At 48.8% G+C, this 15,736-nt stretch overlaps 2 protein-coding genes across 2 annotated transcripts; one reads left to right on the forward strand and one right to left on the reverse strand.

The window, feature by feature from the left end:
- Window positions 1-4,185: 4,185 nt before the first annotated feature.
- On the reverse strand, window positions 4,186-5,603 carry EI90DRAFT_3077210 (uncharacterized protein; the record flags this gene model as incomplete). Its single annotated transcript, XM_039061714.1, has 5 exons — window positions 4,186-4,746; window positions 4,794-5,045; window positions 5,092-5,199; window positions 5,249-5,461; window positions 5,505-5,603. 5 exons carry the CDS (start codon window positions 5,598-5,600, stop codon window positions 4,408-4,410), a joined length of 1,008 nt encoding a protein of 335 aa, XP_038911027.1. The 3' UTR covers window positions 4,186-4,407.
- Window positions 5,604-6,725: 1,122 nt separating this feature from the next.
- Window positions 6,726-7,868, forward strand: EI90DRAFT_3157676 (uncharacterized protein; the record flags this gene model as incomplete). The annotated part of the gene is made up of 5 exons (XM_039066128.1): window positions 6,726-7,010; window positions 7,058-7,227; window positions 7,275-7,340; window positions 7,391-7,624; window positions 7,673-7,868. Coding segments are annotated over 5 exons (835 nt in total), but the record flags the coding sequence as incomplete, so codon positions are not given.
- Window positions 7,869-15,736: the final 7,868 nt, after the last annotated feature.

Below are 15,736 nucleotides of genomic sequence, written 5' to 3' on the forward strand. Positions count from 1 at the left end.
GCGTGCCATTGCATTGGTATATTCAAGACATCAACTGACCATGAAAGTGCATAACATGCTTAACAGGTGAGGCCAGAGGGAGAGGAAGATCTCCTTGGGTGGAATGTTCAATGCTTGGTGCGAGTTTTTCAGGCTGGATGACACTTGAATTGACAGGATAGACACCAGTTACTCAGAAGCTGGTGATAATGTAACGGATTCAGTATCGAGGCCAGGCATCCCAGAATGCCAATCAACGAGCTCGTGGTTTGGATGGCCCTTGAGCAACATCTCGAATCGGTCCACATTAATTGGTGTGACAACTTTGAACAGGTGAGGATAGTTGGAAATGGTATCTGAAATGCCTTTATACTTGTACTCGCTCAGTGGTACAGAGGGAATAGCTGGGGAGTTCTCAGTGTACGTTGCTGAGGGAGTCCGTCCACAATCATTACGGGCAAAGAGGAAGCGCATGTACCGTGGTTGTTTACCATAATGTTCGTGGCTGGATGGCGGGTCATCAGGTGCTGGCCTTTTCTGCCGGTTCTTTGGTGCACTGGTATCGGGGATGGTTTCCTCCACAATTACGGCAGCAGTGTCTAAATCTGCATGGGGTGAAGGTGCATCCTTGCTTTGTGTTGAACTGTCCACAGATCGGTGTTGATCCTCCTGACCTCTTGGCTTGCTTGTTCCTGCTCTTGCTACCATCAGCAAATCCATCGGGAGGCCCTCGGGCAGATCCTCCTGCATTGAGGTGTTTAAAGGCGATATCGCCGAAGAGATGGATGTTGGATAAGGATAAGTGATTGCGCTCTGGTACAAACTTCCTGACAGCTGAGTCGTACGCGATGACGGCAGTGTGGTTGATACAGACCGAGAATTTGTCGAGCATGTGTCCATAGTAGACGTCAAGCTTGTGGCGTCGGTGTGGGAAGGCCCAGAGAACCACACACTTATATTTCTCGTAGCCCAATATCCATTCCCCATGCGTCCGAATCTTAGCTTTCCCCTTGGCATTGATCTTGTTGAACGTAAGTTCAGCGCCGCTGCCGAGTTCAATGGCCTCGGTGTATTGTGGAGCGATAGCGTTGTGATCTTTGACAATGCTGGTGAGGTCGATGTGTCGATTGCAGAGGAGGTTGCACCACAAGCTGCAGGGGAAAGGTGGCAGATGCCCTTGGGCAAGGAGGCTTCGTACAGCGGCCTTGGCGTCGAGGTTGTACACATTGCGGAGATGTTGGGTCTTTTCTGCTGCAGTGAGTAGGGCATCAACATCCCAGGGTGCACCTCCCCCAGGGAGTTCCCAGTTCCAGGCATATCGTGGGTCATGGTCATCTGCAACTTCTTGCAGTCGTTTGGCGGCGCCCCGCAATTCGTCGTCATCTTGTCTGCTCGACGTCGGCAGGTGAGTGTAGAAAGGGGGCTGACCCTGTCTCGGTGAAGTCCCTCACTGGTCTGATTGGGAGCATCAAGCCGGCTGCTTGACTGATCAGCATGAGCATTTCCACATTCCCCCCAGGCGATGGCGTCTTCTCTGGATCTGACTGATTGTTCGAGGTGTGCAGTGTAGCGTCTGAACGCTTCGGCGCGTTCTTGGCTGCTGAACGATGGGACTCTGAGGAGGAGTCGCTGGCAGGCGTCTCCCAGGTTGATCGACAGCCAAATGCGGCAACGAGCTCGTCAAGGTCTCGAAGGAGGGCCGAATCATCGTCAAGCCCAATGGCTTGCTCCAGCGCTGTGAGAATCGGATCTTCGACGATGGGAGGGGCATCTTGCACATTTGGGGCTGGCATGCTTTGGGTGGCTGCGGCTTGGGTGTCGACATTCTGGGACATAGTATGATCACAAGATCTCCGATAGATGAATAGTGCGTGAAAGGGCCATAAATACTGGAAGTAGGCAAGGAAGGTTGTTAGGCGATGGCAGCGATTTCAGACCAAGGCTGAATTGAAGTATTCTTACTCACCGAGGAAGAACGGGCTGGCAATGGCTGGGGAACAGGAGGCATAGGTCAGAGCGCCCTTTTAAGCATGCAGACATTCCTGTTGGCATGTTAGATTTTAGACCGCACCACAGCTGAGACTGTTCCGCTCTGCACATCTGCGCCGGAAAGTTCAGCATGCGGCCTGGAACCAAGCAGGCTGTGGTCCGCGATGAGGATGAGAGACATCATGAGATAGTCCTCCAATGGTGGTGGGTAACGCAAAAAATACAGATGCAAGCAAAGATCGAAGAAAGAACAGAGAGAGGCTATTACCAAAGTTGTAAATGGGATCCTACCCACTGAAGGTCACAACGCCTTCACCCTTAGTAAGACCAAATACTTACAATCGGAATTGAACAGTCAAACTATTAACGAAAAATAAAAAGTCAGAAAAGACAAAAAGACTGAGATAAAAAAAGAAAAATGGCAGATGAATCAGTGCAAAAAGCTGAGGTGAACACGCATCGGTAGGTGCAAAGATGGCACATAGGCCGAAGCGCAACAGTAAGCGTGATGGCACAAGGGCTGATGGCATTGAAGCCAAAGGCATGGAGGCCAAAGCGTCCAGCAGGATGCGAAGAAAAGAAAAGAACATTACATACCGATATGAAAGGGCAGCAAAAGCCAACACTAGAAAATACCGAGAGATGATGAGAAAAAACAAACTGAGCAGACGCAAAAATCAGCATTTGAAAGGGCATAAGTAGGTATGCTGTACGCGAGGTCAAGGAGAGTTTCTGTGCAGCGGACACAAAGGAAACCAGAGTGCTATACATAATACGGAAATGGTTAGAAATCAGGAAAGCCGATTAATATGCGCAAAATCAGAAATGGTTGGAAAAAAGGATATGGAAGCCAACACGAACTGCATCATAAGGTGGTGAAAGGGGAGGGGGCAGGAGACGCAAAACTAGTCAAACTGCAGCAGCAGATATGAGCAAGAGGAGAGCAGCAACCTGGAGAGGCAGCAACTCATGAGTGTGAGTTCCATGAGCGGCAGCAAGTTGGCCTTTTACTCACAGACGTGAGCAGACAATAAGGAAGGGGCATGGTGAAAGCCCTTTTAATGGCCTGATTTGTCATGAGCACTCTCGTGAAGTCCAGTACATACCTCCACTGGTATGGTCCGCTTCGCGCATCCACGCCAGAAAACCCAGCATAGTTCTTGGGTCCATCAAATGGTCAGGTTTGTGCAGCAACTTGTGAAAGAGGAAAAGGGGCGAGAAGACAGGCGCAGCGGGGTCTGATCGAGCAGGAGAAGTTGCAGCATCTGATCGTTGCCCCGCGATTAGTCTTGAACATTAAACAACAGTAAATACAAATACACTGTAGTCACATGGGTTAAGGCGAGTAACTCGCCTTAGACCACGTGAGTTCCTCAAAGCATTGCACGATCGAGGAATGACAGAATGCTCACAGCGATCATCCACAAGGAGCCCTAATGCTCCCCAAGAAAATGGCAAGAGACTCAACGCTCGTTACCACAGCACGCCGAACCCTCTAGGACGAGAACCCACCTTGCCATTGGTCTAGAGCCCTGGTGCCAAATGTGGTTAGTTGGGTCTAAGAGGTTCTCCTTTGCCACCATGGATAACGGTGTGGATGGCAGTTATGCGTTGAGCTATCCTGCATTGGCCTTTCTGTGCCACCTTTTCCACCATCTTCCATTTTCCTTTCATCGTGCTCCCAGCAACTAGTTGGGTGTCTTTTCTTTTCCTCTCCACCATTTGCGATAACGTTGGGTGGTTTCTAAAACACACGGCTCCCATGTGGGCATCTAACAGCTCCCTTTTCGTTCCCAAAGTGCGGTTCTCCACGGTTCTCCACAAGACCAAGAGGCATGAAGGAGTTGGTCTGGCCAACATTCTCAGGTGCGGTTTTCCTGTCTCCAAAGCATCAAGAGGCACGAAGGCATTCGTCTGGCCAACAATACGAGGAGCCGGCATCTGTTTCTACCACACCCCTGTACACTCACCCTCGGAGACGACTAGGAATTCACTAGAATTCCGACGCTAACCACGCTTTAATTTCTCTATTTGTACATAATTTCAGATTGTCATGATCTGTGCCCTTGGTGCCCTATTCAGGCAGCCTACACGTTAAATATCCAGAACTCACACACACACACACACACTGTGGGCCGAACAGCTTTACACGACGCATCATTGTTGCCACTCAGCACATGATGCTGAGGACTGTCTCGATTCATGTATAAGTTTTACGGACATAGGTGTGATAGAATTACGAGTCTTATGCATGATACCTGTGTACATCCAAGGTGTTGAGGCGCTTAGGGAGACATTGTAAAGCGGTATAAGTGGGCTAATAACAAGGGCAAACGTGTAGCAGTGCAGTGAAATGGTGAAACACGGTGAGACATTGAAACCACTGCTTGTTGTCCAACATGAGGCAATGAGTCTGTCGAATGCAGCGGCATGAAGCAGCTAGCCTGACGCCACAGGGCAGTTAGCAGCCTCCCATCGGTTAGTAGCATTTCTGTCACGTCCATGACGACGTTTAACACGAGTAGCGAGGTCGTAGGAGTGGAGTTTGATTGCCAATTCACGAGCATATTTCGCAACATCTCGGTCAAAGGCCAAGCGCATCAACTTTTCGAGCGCATATATAGCACCTGCTTTTCGATCATCTACAAGTGTGCATCCGTCATGGTTGCACAAGGCAATCCAAATGTCGATTTCAGGGTTCCCAAACCGTTTCGAAAATCCCGTACTACGATAGAGAGTGATATGGAAGGGTGGTGCGAGGACAACAATAGGACCCCACTAACGAGAATGTCCATTAGACATCATTAGTTGTGCAACTTACTGACATAGAAATATGAATTAAGCCAATGCATCGTGGCTGTAATTTCCTTTGGAAGGTGGCAAGAGTCATATGAATGCTTGTGGGGGTTTTCCGAAGAAAAATGCGAGCGCAGGACATGTTCGAACGTAGGTGAGATGGGCATGTGAGAATCCTCCCTTGTGATGTAGTCCGCTGTCTCTACAAGTACGAGGAGAGACTCTAAAACATCAAGGGAAAAGCGTTGAAGTGATCCTTGATGCAAACATTTCCTTCGAAGCTAGGAAAATGATCAAGAGGGATCGCAAGTTGGGAAGGGGACTCACTTCGACAATCTTGTCAAACTGTGACAATGGGTCATCTTGGGCCAATATGGACGTGATTTCAGAATTAAAAGTAGCCTCTGTCTCAGTAGGGACTTGAAACAGAGAACGCTTTCAACCAAATTCAGATCAAGGAGGAGGATGGAGAGTGATGTCTCACCCATTCGTGTTGACCAAGCATAGGGATACCCATTATCCCGATTCGCATACGAAGCGAATTGATCTCCAAGAGACTGCGCCGCTTCAATTTGTTCTTCGCATTAAGGGAATAAAGAAGCGTCTTGGCGACAAACCAACTTTCATCATGGAGGGTATTGATTGGCATTGGGCCATTGGCAGCATAGTCTTGCATTTGTTCCATATCGTATGCAAACTAGAAATGGTTAAAGAAGGATCAAAGGTAACGAAGAACTCACTGGCTGTTGGGCACGACTTGTGCTGGGCTGGTCCTCATGTGCATCTTGTGCACCCTCATCCTCGTGTTGATTGCAGGGACCAAGGAGGTGGTCCATTGTCTATGGAATTTTGTGAAAATGCTCTCAAAATGACAATGGACTCATGTTGAGTTTGTCACGGAGGCGTGTGAGCACTTCGTGTAGGTTGTCTACATGATCCGAGTGTTCAACAGCCAGAATCTCCTCAATCTGGTTCATTCGTCCCATAAGGTTAATTGAAACCTGGTTATAGAGGTCATAGGCCATGCTTGGCATCGTGGAGGTGAATGGGAGGGATAACGGTGACAAGATGACGCGTGACATCATCTTGTCACCCAATGTCTACAGACGCGCCTCTGTCCAGCTCCCAAGCGTCTATCTCTGCAGAAATAGCAGAAGGGGAAGCAAGAGCCAAGGAGAGAGTGAAAGAGGCACGGCATCGTCTGTTTAGCCGAGGGAGGATGGCTGCACCTGGGGGGAAGATCGGAGGTAATCATGAGGCTATATGCATACCCTAGCTAACTGTGTTTCAAGGTGAAAAAAAAGAGCAAGGAAACCATAGAGGACAACAAGGAGGAGCCTGATAAGTACTAAGTATTCATCAATCACAATCGGGCACCGACTATAGTACACAGGGGTCGAAGAAAAGGAAGGCTTCGGTGGGGACTGGTGCCAGGAAAAGGAAGAAAACTAGCAACACCAAGAAGAGGGAGGAATGCAGTGAGGAACGTGGTGAGGAACATGGTGGGGAACATAGCGAGGAACAACATGAGGAAGAAGATTGGAATATAGATGCGGAAGATTTGGCACCGTGGCAGGATTATGACTTGTCACAGTATGACTAGAATGTCTATACCGTCAATATATGTCTGACGCTCCTGTTGGTTTCACCATACGAGGAGTTATCCATCCCTTACGATGACTGGGATTGATTGGACATGAGGAAAATTCATCATATGTCGGTGTTATGTCAAATAGCGTTAACTCAGAGGTATCTCTATGGAAGAATGTTGTCTTCTTTTTACCAACCATACAAAGAAACATGCATCGATGATTTCCCAATCAAGAATTGGCAATATGGGAGCAAAATGGCTCAAATACATTTGTGACATTAACGTTTAAGCTTTATATTGATGTGTTGGGATCAAATATAGAACGTGTCGGGATTTGACGCGTTGGGATCAAATATGCATCGGGATCACATATGGCCTTCCTACAATTCGAAAACTCTGTTGAAGACTGCTTGAAAAGAATGGCATCAGAGAGCACATTCGACCATTGGCAACGCATCCATGCAATGACAAGAAGATTGGCAGACGTGAAACAAACTGCCCAACAGCTACGAATGAAGACAGAAAAGGAATTAGGGGAAAGGTTCACCCAGCTAGAAAAGCTGAAGGCTAGTTACAAACTCCCATTGGGAGTTTCCTACTGCCAAAGTGAAGCCCAGTTCGAGCAAGAATATCAAAGATTGTTCGGGAATGAGAGGTAAGAAAAACGGCAACCCGGGCGTCTGCACTGACGACCCAAAACAGCGAGATATCCATGGACCTAGAATGGACACAGGAGGAAGGTCCAGTGGGCTGGCAAGCCAGTGTTTTCCAATGGATATGGGAATTTTTTGGCCTGATGCCACCACGCATCAGGACCATTCAAATTGCCCAATCATCAGGGGTAATAGTGTATCAAATATGCACTCGTACTTGTGAGTTCTTTAGCCACCAACCTATATTTGATATTAATATCCTCAAGGCCCTCGGAAAGTAAAGGAAATCCTCCTTGCAGAGGATATCATGAAATTCGGAGTTGGCATCCAGTGCAAGTTGATAGTTTTACTATAAAAAAATAACTAACAGCGGTCACTATAGCTGACATAAATATGGTGCGCGAGGTTTGGGGTCTGGGAGTCTCGAATGCGATGGGCATTGGAAGCATCACCCTTGAAGAACACCCGAAAAGGTGGCAACAGACCAAGGCTCTCAACCAACAACCTGGGATGCAGAAGCTGGCTGTGGTATATCTAGATCGGCGGATAGAAAAACACAGTAACAACTTTCACAGTGGCTGGAGTGCACCAGTTCTATCCGAAAAGCAACTGGAATGTGAGTCAATCATTATCCACTGATTCAATGGCTAATCATAAATATCAGATGCCGCAATCGATGCCTATGCTTCATACCAAATCCTTGAGAGGATCAGGGTGGAAGAAGATGGGGAAGCTATCCTATAAATCCTGCCACTATGCACACAGTGGAATGGTGCTCTTGCAACCCTATTTTCTTTACAACGATCAAATTTGACAAATTCTCATTTATACAATAAGATGAAGATACAGCCGTAGTTTGGAAGTAGGTAAAATTCAGGGACAATAGGTATCGCTTGTGAGCAACGGGCACATTAGCGCAGTGACAGCTGCCACCACTGCTGGGATGGAGATGGTAGAGAACTGTGCAAAGCGCGAACTGCAGGCTCAGAGGCCAAAGGCCTAAGCATCCAATAAGACGTGAACAAAGAGGAGACTCGACAGTGGGAGCCAGCTATAAATGGTAGCTCAAGTACGAAGAACTCATATTACATGGCGAGTGCTAACCTATAAACAGTAGCTACAGTGCAAAGTAAGGTACTGCCTAGTAACTCTGATACTGACCTAAGTCTCCAATACGAAGAACTGAGGGAAAAGAGATCAAAACAGTATGTACATGAGAAGGAATGGATAGTACAAACGATGGATCAGGTGGATCCAGTTGGTGAGGAACAAGTTGTTGTTACTCCAACAAGAGCAACGTACCAAAGAAGCAAGGAAGAACACCTGAAAATACCGCAAGACACAAAGCAAGGCCTGAGAAAAACCCACATGTGCAGCAGACACGAGGGAAATTGAAGTGCTCAGACGACACCGTGTTAGATGGATATGGTTCACCCATTCTAGAAACATAAACATGTCATATAAGAGCAAGATAATAGATACAGAGCAACGTAATGCATTGGGAACAAGCAAACACGTTAACGAACAAGATGGTGGGAACAAGGGAAGACGTTAGCGCACAAGATGGTGTGACAAGTGAACACATTAGCGAACAAGATGGAACGGGCATACAATGCATCGACCCTCTTGGTTGACACCTTTGGGCCCTTGGATTTTCGCTGAAACGTCCATCACCTGAAGACTGGTCGTCACTTTGCATGAACCACACATGCAACTTGTGACCTCAACCACCTCCTCCATCCAGGCAGCAAGCGACTCCTCCGCTGTGGCACCCTGTCCCGTCGAGACATCCGCAAACTAAGAGGAGTGAATCAATGATCAAATGGGAGACACAAATTCCTTACTGCTCCACACATATGAATTTCCGTGGTCTCATCTCCGTGTAATTGGAATATTCCAGACCACACTGACACAGGCTTGCTATGAGGATGGCAGCTACACTCGGATCCACAGTGGGTGCTATAGAGGTCATAAGCACACGAAGATTGAATAAAAGAGACACTCACAAGACTTGGCAATTGAGGCAATACGTCATTTGGGGTGGATCAGTATTGAGCACCAACAATTCGCCTTGGACTTCTCTCCAACCCGATGGGTCCCCTTCCCAAGCTATCGAGTAACGTTGGTGGGCAGCTGAGAGAAAGATGGGAAATATTAACCAGGGAAGGATTAGAAGCAAACTTACTGCATTGTTGCATGTCAGGACTCGTCCGGGGTCGAGGGGGTCCGGGTATAGCATCCGGGACCGAGAGCCTGGCGGGGGGCGGATCGGGCGTGCGTACTGACAGGCCCGATGTGGGACAGTAGTCCCTGGCCACTTAGACTGAAGTGGAAAGTTGTTATTATTATTAAAGGAGAAATATTGTACTACTTACCTGAAGTGGAAAGTTGAGAAGAAGGCTACTTCTTCGGTTCCCACTTCAGGTTCGTTTATATACATGTGGCTTGGATCACATGACGGATGCCACGTCACCCTCGCACACAGCCGTAACCACCCGGGTGTCTCCATGGGAGATCCCGAGGGTATCCGGTGCAGGCGCGCGTGCTGGGCACAGCGGGAAGTCGCCTGAGGTGCCCGGGCCGGGTACATGGTGGGCGCGCTGCAGATGGGTCAGTTGTACATTGATACAGAGAAAGTCGTCCATGTAGAATAAAGAGAGAATAAAGGGGAAGTAAGATAAGGAGAAACTGAGGAGGGGAGGATGAGGGGGAAGAAGGGAAAGGGGGAGGGGGTAAGGAAGGGTGGACTGGCGGGGTACCGGGTCAGGCGGGTGTGCCCTGACATTGCAGAGTCTCCATCATGACAGGCAGAGAGCGTGCATACCCAGACACTTCTGGCGTAAACCTGGTATATGGATTACAGTCCAGCTGCCCATCCTTATTCTTCATGGCCCTGAATGCCCTAGGGTTCGAAAACCCAAAGTGCATCCAGCGCTGCAATCGGATGGACCAATAGCGATATGTACTACGATCGGCATACGAAATCAAACAGTTGCCATTCTTGTGCCGCTACGAGAAGGAATAAAGATATGCATATGCTCAACAAATATCTCACATCACCTTGCAGGCACCGACGCAGAGCACATCCCCAATCTCAGCATCCTTTGGGCGTAGGCTGCGATCAGTCTTAGCGACCTCAACCAATGCAGTCCCCGTAGTATCTGCAAGTAAAAACTCCATAAAGACTGGAAAAGTCAACAGAGAAAACTAAACACAACGGACAAAGACTTACACCCTCCCCCCCTGTAGGGTGTGACAACGGGTTTTTGCTGAATGACCCCAACGACAATGAATCTTGACCCGTGAACCGTTGTTGAAGAGGCAAGTGTGGTAATGCTCTGCGCAAATGTTAGAATGGGCAGATTCGGACAACTCCGGAGTGGAATCGGAGACTTAGCGTGGAAGGACCTCGGCCTCAGCGACTCAGGCGGAGCGCTGTGCCATTGCTGGTTGTCCTAGGGGTCCCTAATTTCGGATCTAGCAGAGGGAAAGTCTCTTGGGGGGAATTCATGTCGATTTCGGACTGAGGTTACAAGTTACTATGTACATTGTATATAAGGAGGGGTCCGGAATCAAAAGGAGCGAGGGTAGGATGAAAGGAGACAAAGGGAGATGGAAAGAGGAACAACACCGAGGGTCAAGGGTTTGACTCAATGATGTTTCTCAAAGGAGGAATGAAGGGCCAAGACCCAAGGAGGAAGGAAGGAGGTTGGGAGTGGGGAATGGCTAGCTGACTGAATAGAAAGGAAGCAGCAGCCCAAATAGGAGTGAGGGAGAATAGCGGAATTGAATAGGACAATGCAATAGTTGCAAGGTCCGAGGTAAGTCCGGAAAGTCCGAACTCGGAAGTTAAACTCCGGAATATTGGCAAAGGCAATTAAATGGAATGAGCTAACCAATACAATGGGTATAAGCGGAGGTGGGGTCAAAGTCCGAGGTCGGAGCTAAGACCGGAGGTTCCGGAGACAGAGATGCGAACGGGATTCCGGAGCGGAGGTCCGGAGTCAGGAGCATAGGTTTTGCGTACTCGTCTGGAAGGTGTTGAGGTTGGGGTCGGACCCGGAATGTTCCGGAGTCGGACCAAAGGTGGTGTCCGAGCCGGAGGTGGGATAACCTCTTGGGAGTCGGCAAGGAGAAAGTGATGGAATGGAAGTGGGGCTCCGGAAGTCGGAGTTTGGAGTTCCGGGAGCCCGGAGCGGAGGTCGGGATTGTATGGATATGACAGCAAACCAATGAGTATAGAGGAGCTGAAAATAAACACCTTACTTCTGGAATAGAGGGAAAAGACGCGTTTGCTGGCAGCGTGTCTACAGAAGATGTGGACGTGGAAGACGTGTCTGATGTAGAAAAAATAGGTGGGGTGGATGATGTGGATATTGGCTGTGTGGAGGATGCGGGTGGTGGAGAGGATGCCTCACAGCGGCATTTCTTGGGCAGTCTGGCATTGGCAGCAGGGGACAATGCACGCTTCTGGCCTATGAGGAAATGTCAGGGTGGTGGGAATGTTACCTGTCATGGAAGCGTACTCTGGGACATGGTTAGAGAGAGACGAGGAGGGATAAGGAGGGGGGATCAAGGTCAGATCGGGTTTATATAACAGATCGGGAAGATCAGGACCAAATTCATAATGTCGGGACCAATTTTTTCTCGTCGGGATCAACTTTTATATTTCACACGACTAACCACACAAAACCAGACTAATGAGGTCTGACTGAGGTCGTAGTGGGAGATGGCCCAAGAGGCCCAGAGTGTATTGGCAGCAAGCACGGCGAGGCGCTTGGCTACAAGTACAAGGAAATAAGACATACGAGAAAGTTTACAGGGACAACAAAAGTCAGAGAAGATGCTAAACGCAAAATCGGAAACGGTTAGAAATCAGGAAAGAATACAGAAGCCAGTTAATATGCGCAAAATCGGAAACAGTTAGAAATGAGGAAAAAAGGAAGCCAATGCGAACTGCATGATAAGGTGGTGGAGGGAATGGGAGACGCAAAACTAGTCAAACTGCAGCAGAGGATATGAGTAGAGGAGAGCAGCAACCAAGAGAGTGGGAGAGGCAGCAATTCACAAGTGTCGACGAGCGGCAGCAAGTTGACCTTTTACTCACCACGAGAGATGTGAGAAGATTCAGGGGATAAGGGGCGTTGTGAAAGCCATTTTATAAACATGGCCTGAATCATCGTGAGCACTCTTGTGAAGTCCATACCTCCGCTATTATGGTCTGCTTCACACATCCACGCCAGAAAACCCAGCGTACAACTGAGGCACGGTTCCTGGGTCCATCAAATGGTCAAGTTTGCACAGCAACTGGTGAAAGATAGGACACAGCGATAGAGGAACGTATCACATAGCAACTAGGTTGAGTACTCAGTGGGACAGTCGGATGGAAAGGGGGAGAGAACAGAGTTGTAGCCAAGGAGTAATAACATTCTGTCAGACAAAAGTAATAGAGGGGGGTAAGCGCCACACACAAAAGGTGTATCAAGACAGATATAGAGTGTCTGCTATGCAACAGTCAATCCAAGGCGTGGCTCTTGGCATGCCAGAGCTGCTACGATGGTACCACGTCTCATACCCTCAGCTGACACATGTGCTGCCCAACGTCCCCACTCTTGTACAGTTTTGTTGTCCATACCCAAACCTGGGAGCTCACAAGAGTGCCCGAACTGGGGTGCCAATCTGTCTCTCACCGAACATTGTCGGAAAGTGAGATAAAGAAGACGCATATACCACTCTCGTTCATCCAAATCATCTATCCCGGGGCAAGACTCATCCGCATGAGAGAACTGGCAGTGTGGACGATGGCATCGGCATTTGTCAATGTAGCAATGACCACAATATGAATAGGTTTGTTCACTGAGAATTGCTCGATGGAACGCTACACATGAAGGAGTGGCATCCTGGAGACCGCGCTTGAAGACTTCATATTGAGGGCCAAGAAAATAAAAAGGACATGGTCTTGAGATTGGAGCTTTGCTGAGCTGAGGCGAGTGGTAGATTTCCGTCCCTGTTCGATAGAAGCAAAGAACGCAACCCATGTGGAAAAGGGACAAGACTTCGTGGGCATTGGAACCATGCAGCATGTCAAGCATTGTGGAGGGGGTAGGGGGTGTGCGCTCAGGAAAGCCTGTTCCTGTGTCCCAACCCAACAACACAGGATCATTGCAGACTTCCGAGTAGGGAGGAAAAATGCAGCAAGATGGGATAGACGGTAAACAACGAACGTCTTGGTTGTCCTCAAAAGGCCTGGGCTCCAGTTCTTCCGGTTCCATGCCTGAATGAGGCGACACATTGTGAGCTACAAGACAGGAAAGTGGGACAGAACGTAATGGCGGCAATGGTAGTTCCTCAATTGGGATGGGAGAGGGTGAATGGGAATATGGTTCAAGACACCAAGAAGGAATGGAACGAGACGTGTCTGTGATATGCAGCTGGGATTCGTCCTCTTGCACGACAAAGAGAGGAATTGAGGGTGGCTGGTGTTCCTCATTCGAGTTGGCCATCGGGACAGATGAAATGTCCTCTGGAATGACAAAGCATGAAAGAGGAATTGAGGGCAGCTGGCATTCCTCGATCGAGTTAGCTATCCAGACACATGGATTTGCCGGTGATTTGCGTTCCTCGGCCGAGTTAGCTATCGGGGCACATGAAATGGCAGGTGGCTGGATAAGAGGCCCCTTAGGGGATATCTTTTTTTTGGGGGGCTTGGGAAGGGGAAATGGGATAGGGACGTGACTAGGGGTCTGAGCAGGGTGGAGAAGGTTTTTGAGGAGATACTGGGGTGGTATCTTTGTACCTGATACCAAAAATTCTGAATGTCTCTGGCCCTGAAATACACATTAGTACAGCGAAGGATCAAGTATAGCACACCCACTTTATGAAGTTCACAAACGTCACAGAGGGAAGAGTCAACTACATACAGACAAGTAAGTGGCTTGTCGTCCAAGACCTGCCCCAACACGAGTCGCCGGCAAGGTTGGTCTGCCAAGGGCATTGTGAGTGATGACAGCAGTTGCTGGCGTTCCGGTTCCCCAAAAGCAAAGCGGTGCTGTTTCATGGGAATGACAACATGAGAGACACCAAACTTGATGCCCCTTGCCACTCGTCCACTCGCTTGTGCAAACTCAACAATGGTCTCCGGAAAGTCGTAAAATACTGCAGCCACAACCGCAGGATGGTCAATCCCATGATAGAGCCCACTGGTGCCGATCAGGATAGAGTGCTTCCCGTTGTACCAATCCCAATAGCGATCTTGGCGGCTTTGCACCTGGGAGTGGTAGACAATCGGGCGCTGCTGATTCTCAACAAGAAGGTCCGCAATTCATTCAGCATCAGAAATCTCCCTTACAAACACAATGACCCGTTGATCTCTCTCAAGCGTCGTCGCATACTTTCGGGTTATCGACACAACACTATGGTCTATGTCAGGAGACAGTTCAAACCGATATTGGATCTCAGGTCGCTGGGTATGAGAGTCTTGGGCAACCACAGTGCGACGAGCATTGAGGCCCAACAGGGAAGTGAGCTCGCTATACATCTTAGGGGGTAAAGTTGCGGTCAGAAACACCTTTTGGATAGATACCGTCATCCAATTTCTGAGAAGACAATACTGGGGCCGAAAGGTGGACCAAAGGCACACAAGATGCACCTCATCAAGAACAAGCCGTGTAATGCGTGGGCTATGACATGCCAAAGAGAGCAGCTCATCATGATTGGCAGCTTCCAACGTGACTAGGATGACGCGATGTGTGGTCTCCACTTGAGCCGGCCATTGACAATATGGGATGCGAAGGTGCTGGAGCTTGTGGCAATAATCGACTTCAATGGCAACAAATGGGGCAATGACAATCGAGACAGAGTCATCCTCCATGAGCGAAGGAAGGAGGAACGACAAAGACTTTCCTCCTCCTGTGGGGAGGATGGCAATGATGTCATTCTGAGTGGTCATCAGCCAGGAGAGGAACTGGGCCTGAGCGATGGACTTGACTGTGGTAGGACGTCCATAGATATCCTGGAGATATGCCAGAACACTGGCATTGAGTGGGGGTACATGGTCCTCGGCGAATGCACAACCAGAAGTGGGGTCAAATGCAGGGACAGTTCGCTTCATATTCCTCATCCACTCATGCTGCCTCTCACGGAACATGTAGTCAAAAAGGCCTCGAATATCAGGAATAGGTTGAGTGAGAGGAGACGGGCAAGTAGGATTCTGCGGGGATGTAGGAATCTATTCGAAATGTCAGAGACGGTAACAATAAAATGAACATTCGCACCAAATGAACTTCGGATAGCCCAGCCCATACATGGTATCTCTGGCAAAGGTCCTGCATTGCCAGCAAATCTCCCTCGCTGATAGCTGAGATTTTTGATGCATCAACGCCATATCGGGTCTCACCAATCGTGTCCGAGTGGCCAAACCCATAATGAATGGCAGGGTGGACTAGTTCTGGCCGAGTGAATGCATACATTTGTTCCGTCTGCCTCACAACTACGCCTGTAAGAATGGCTTTGGCAACTTGACGCCACATGTGTAGGTTGAACTTGAGACCCAAATGGCCATTGCCAGCAATGTGACTGATTCCTTGTGAGAGTGAAACCGGATTCACTCTCCGTCCATGTTGCACCCAAAGGAAGCGCTGGTAATCCGCAACCTGATGGGTGTAGAATAGGTGGGCAAACTTTGTCTCCACAGGACGGACGATGACAAGATATTCAATGAGAAGTTCAG

This window comes from Cantharellus anzutake, assembly GCF_015039405.1.
Source record: "Cantharellus anzutake strain C23 chromosome Unknown EI90scaffold_68, whole genome shotgun sequence".
Classification (NCBI taxonomy): domain Eukaryota; kingdom Fungi; phylum Basidiomycota; class Agaricomycetes; order Cantharellales; family Hydnaceae; genus Cantharellus; species Cantharellus anzutake.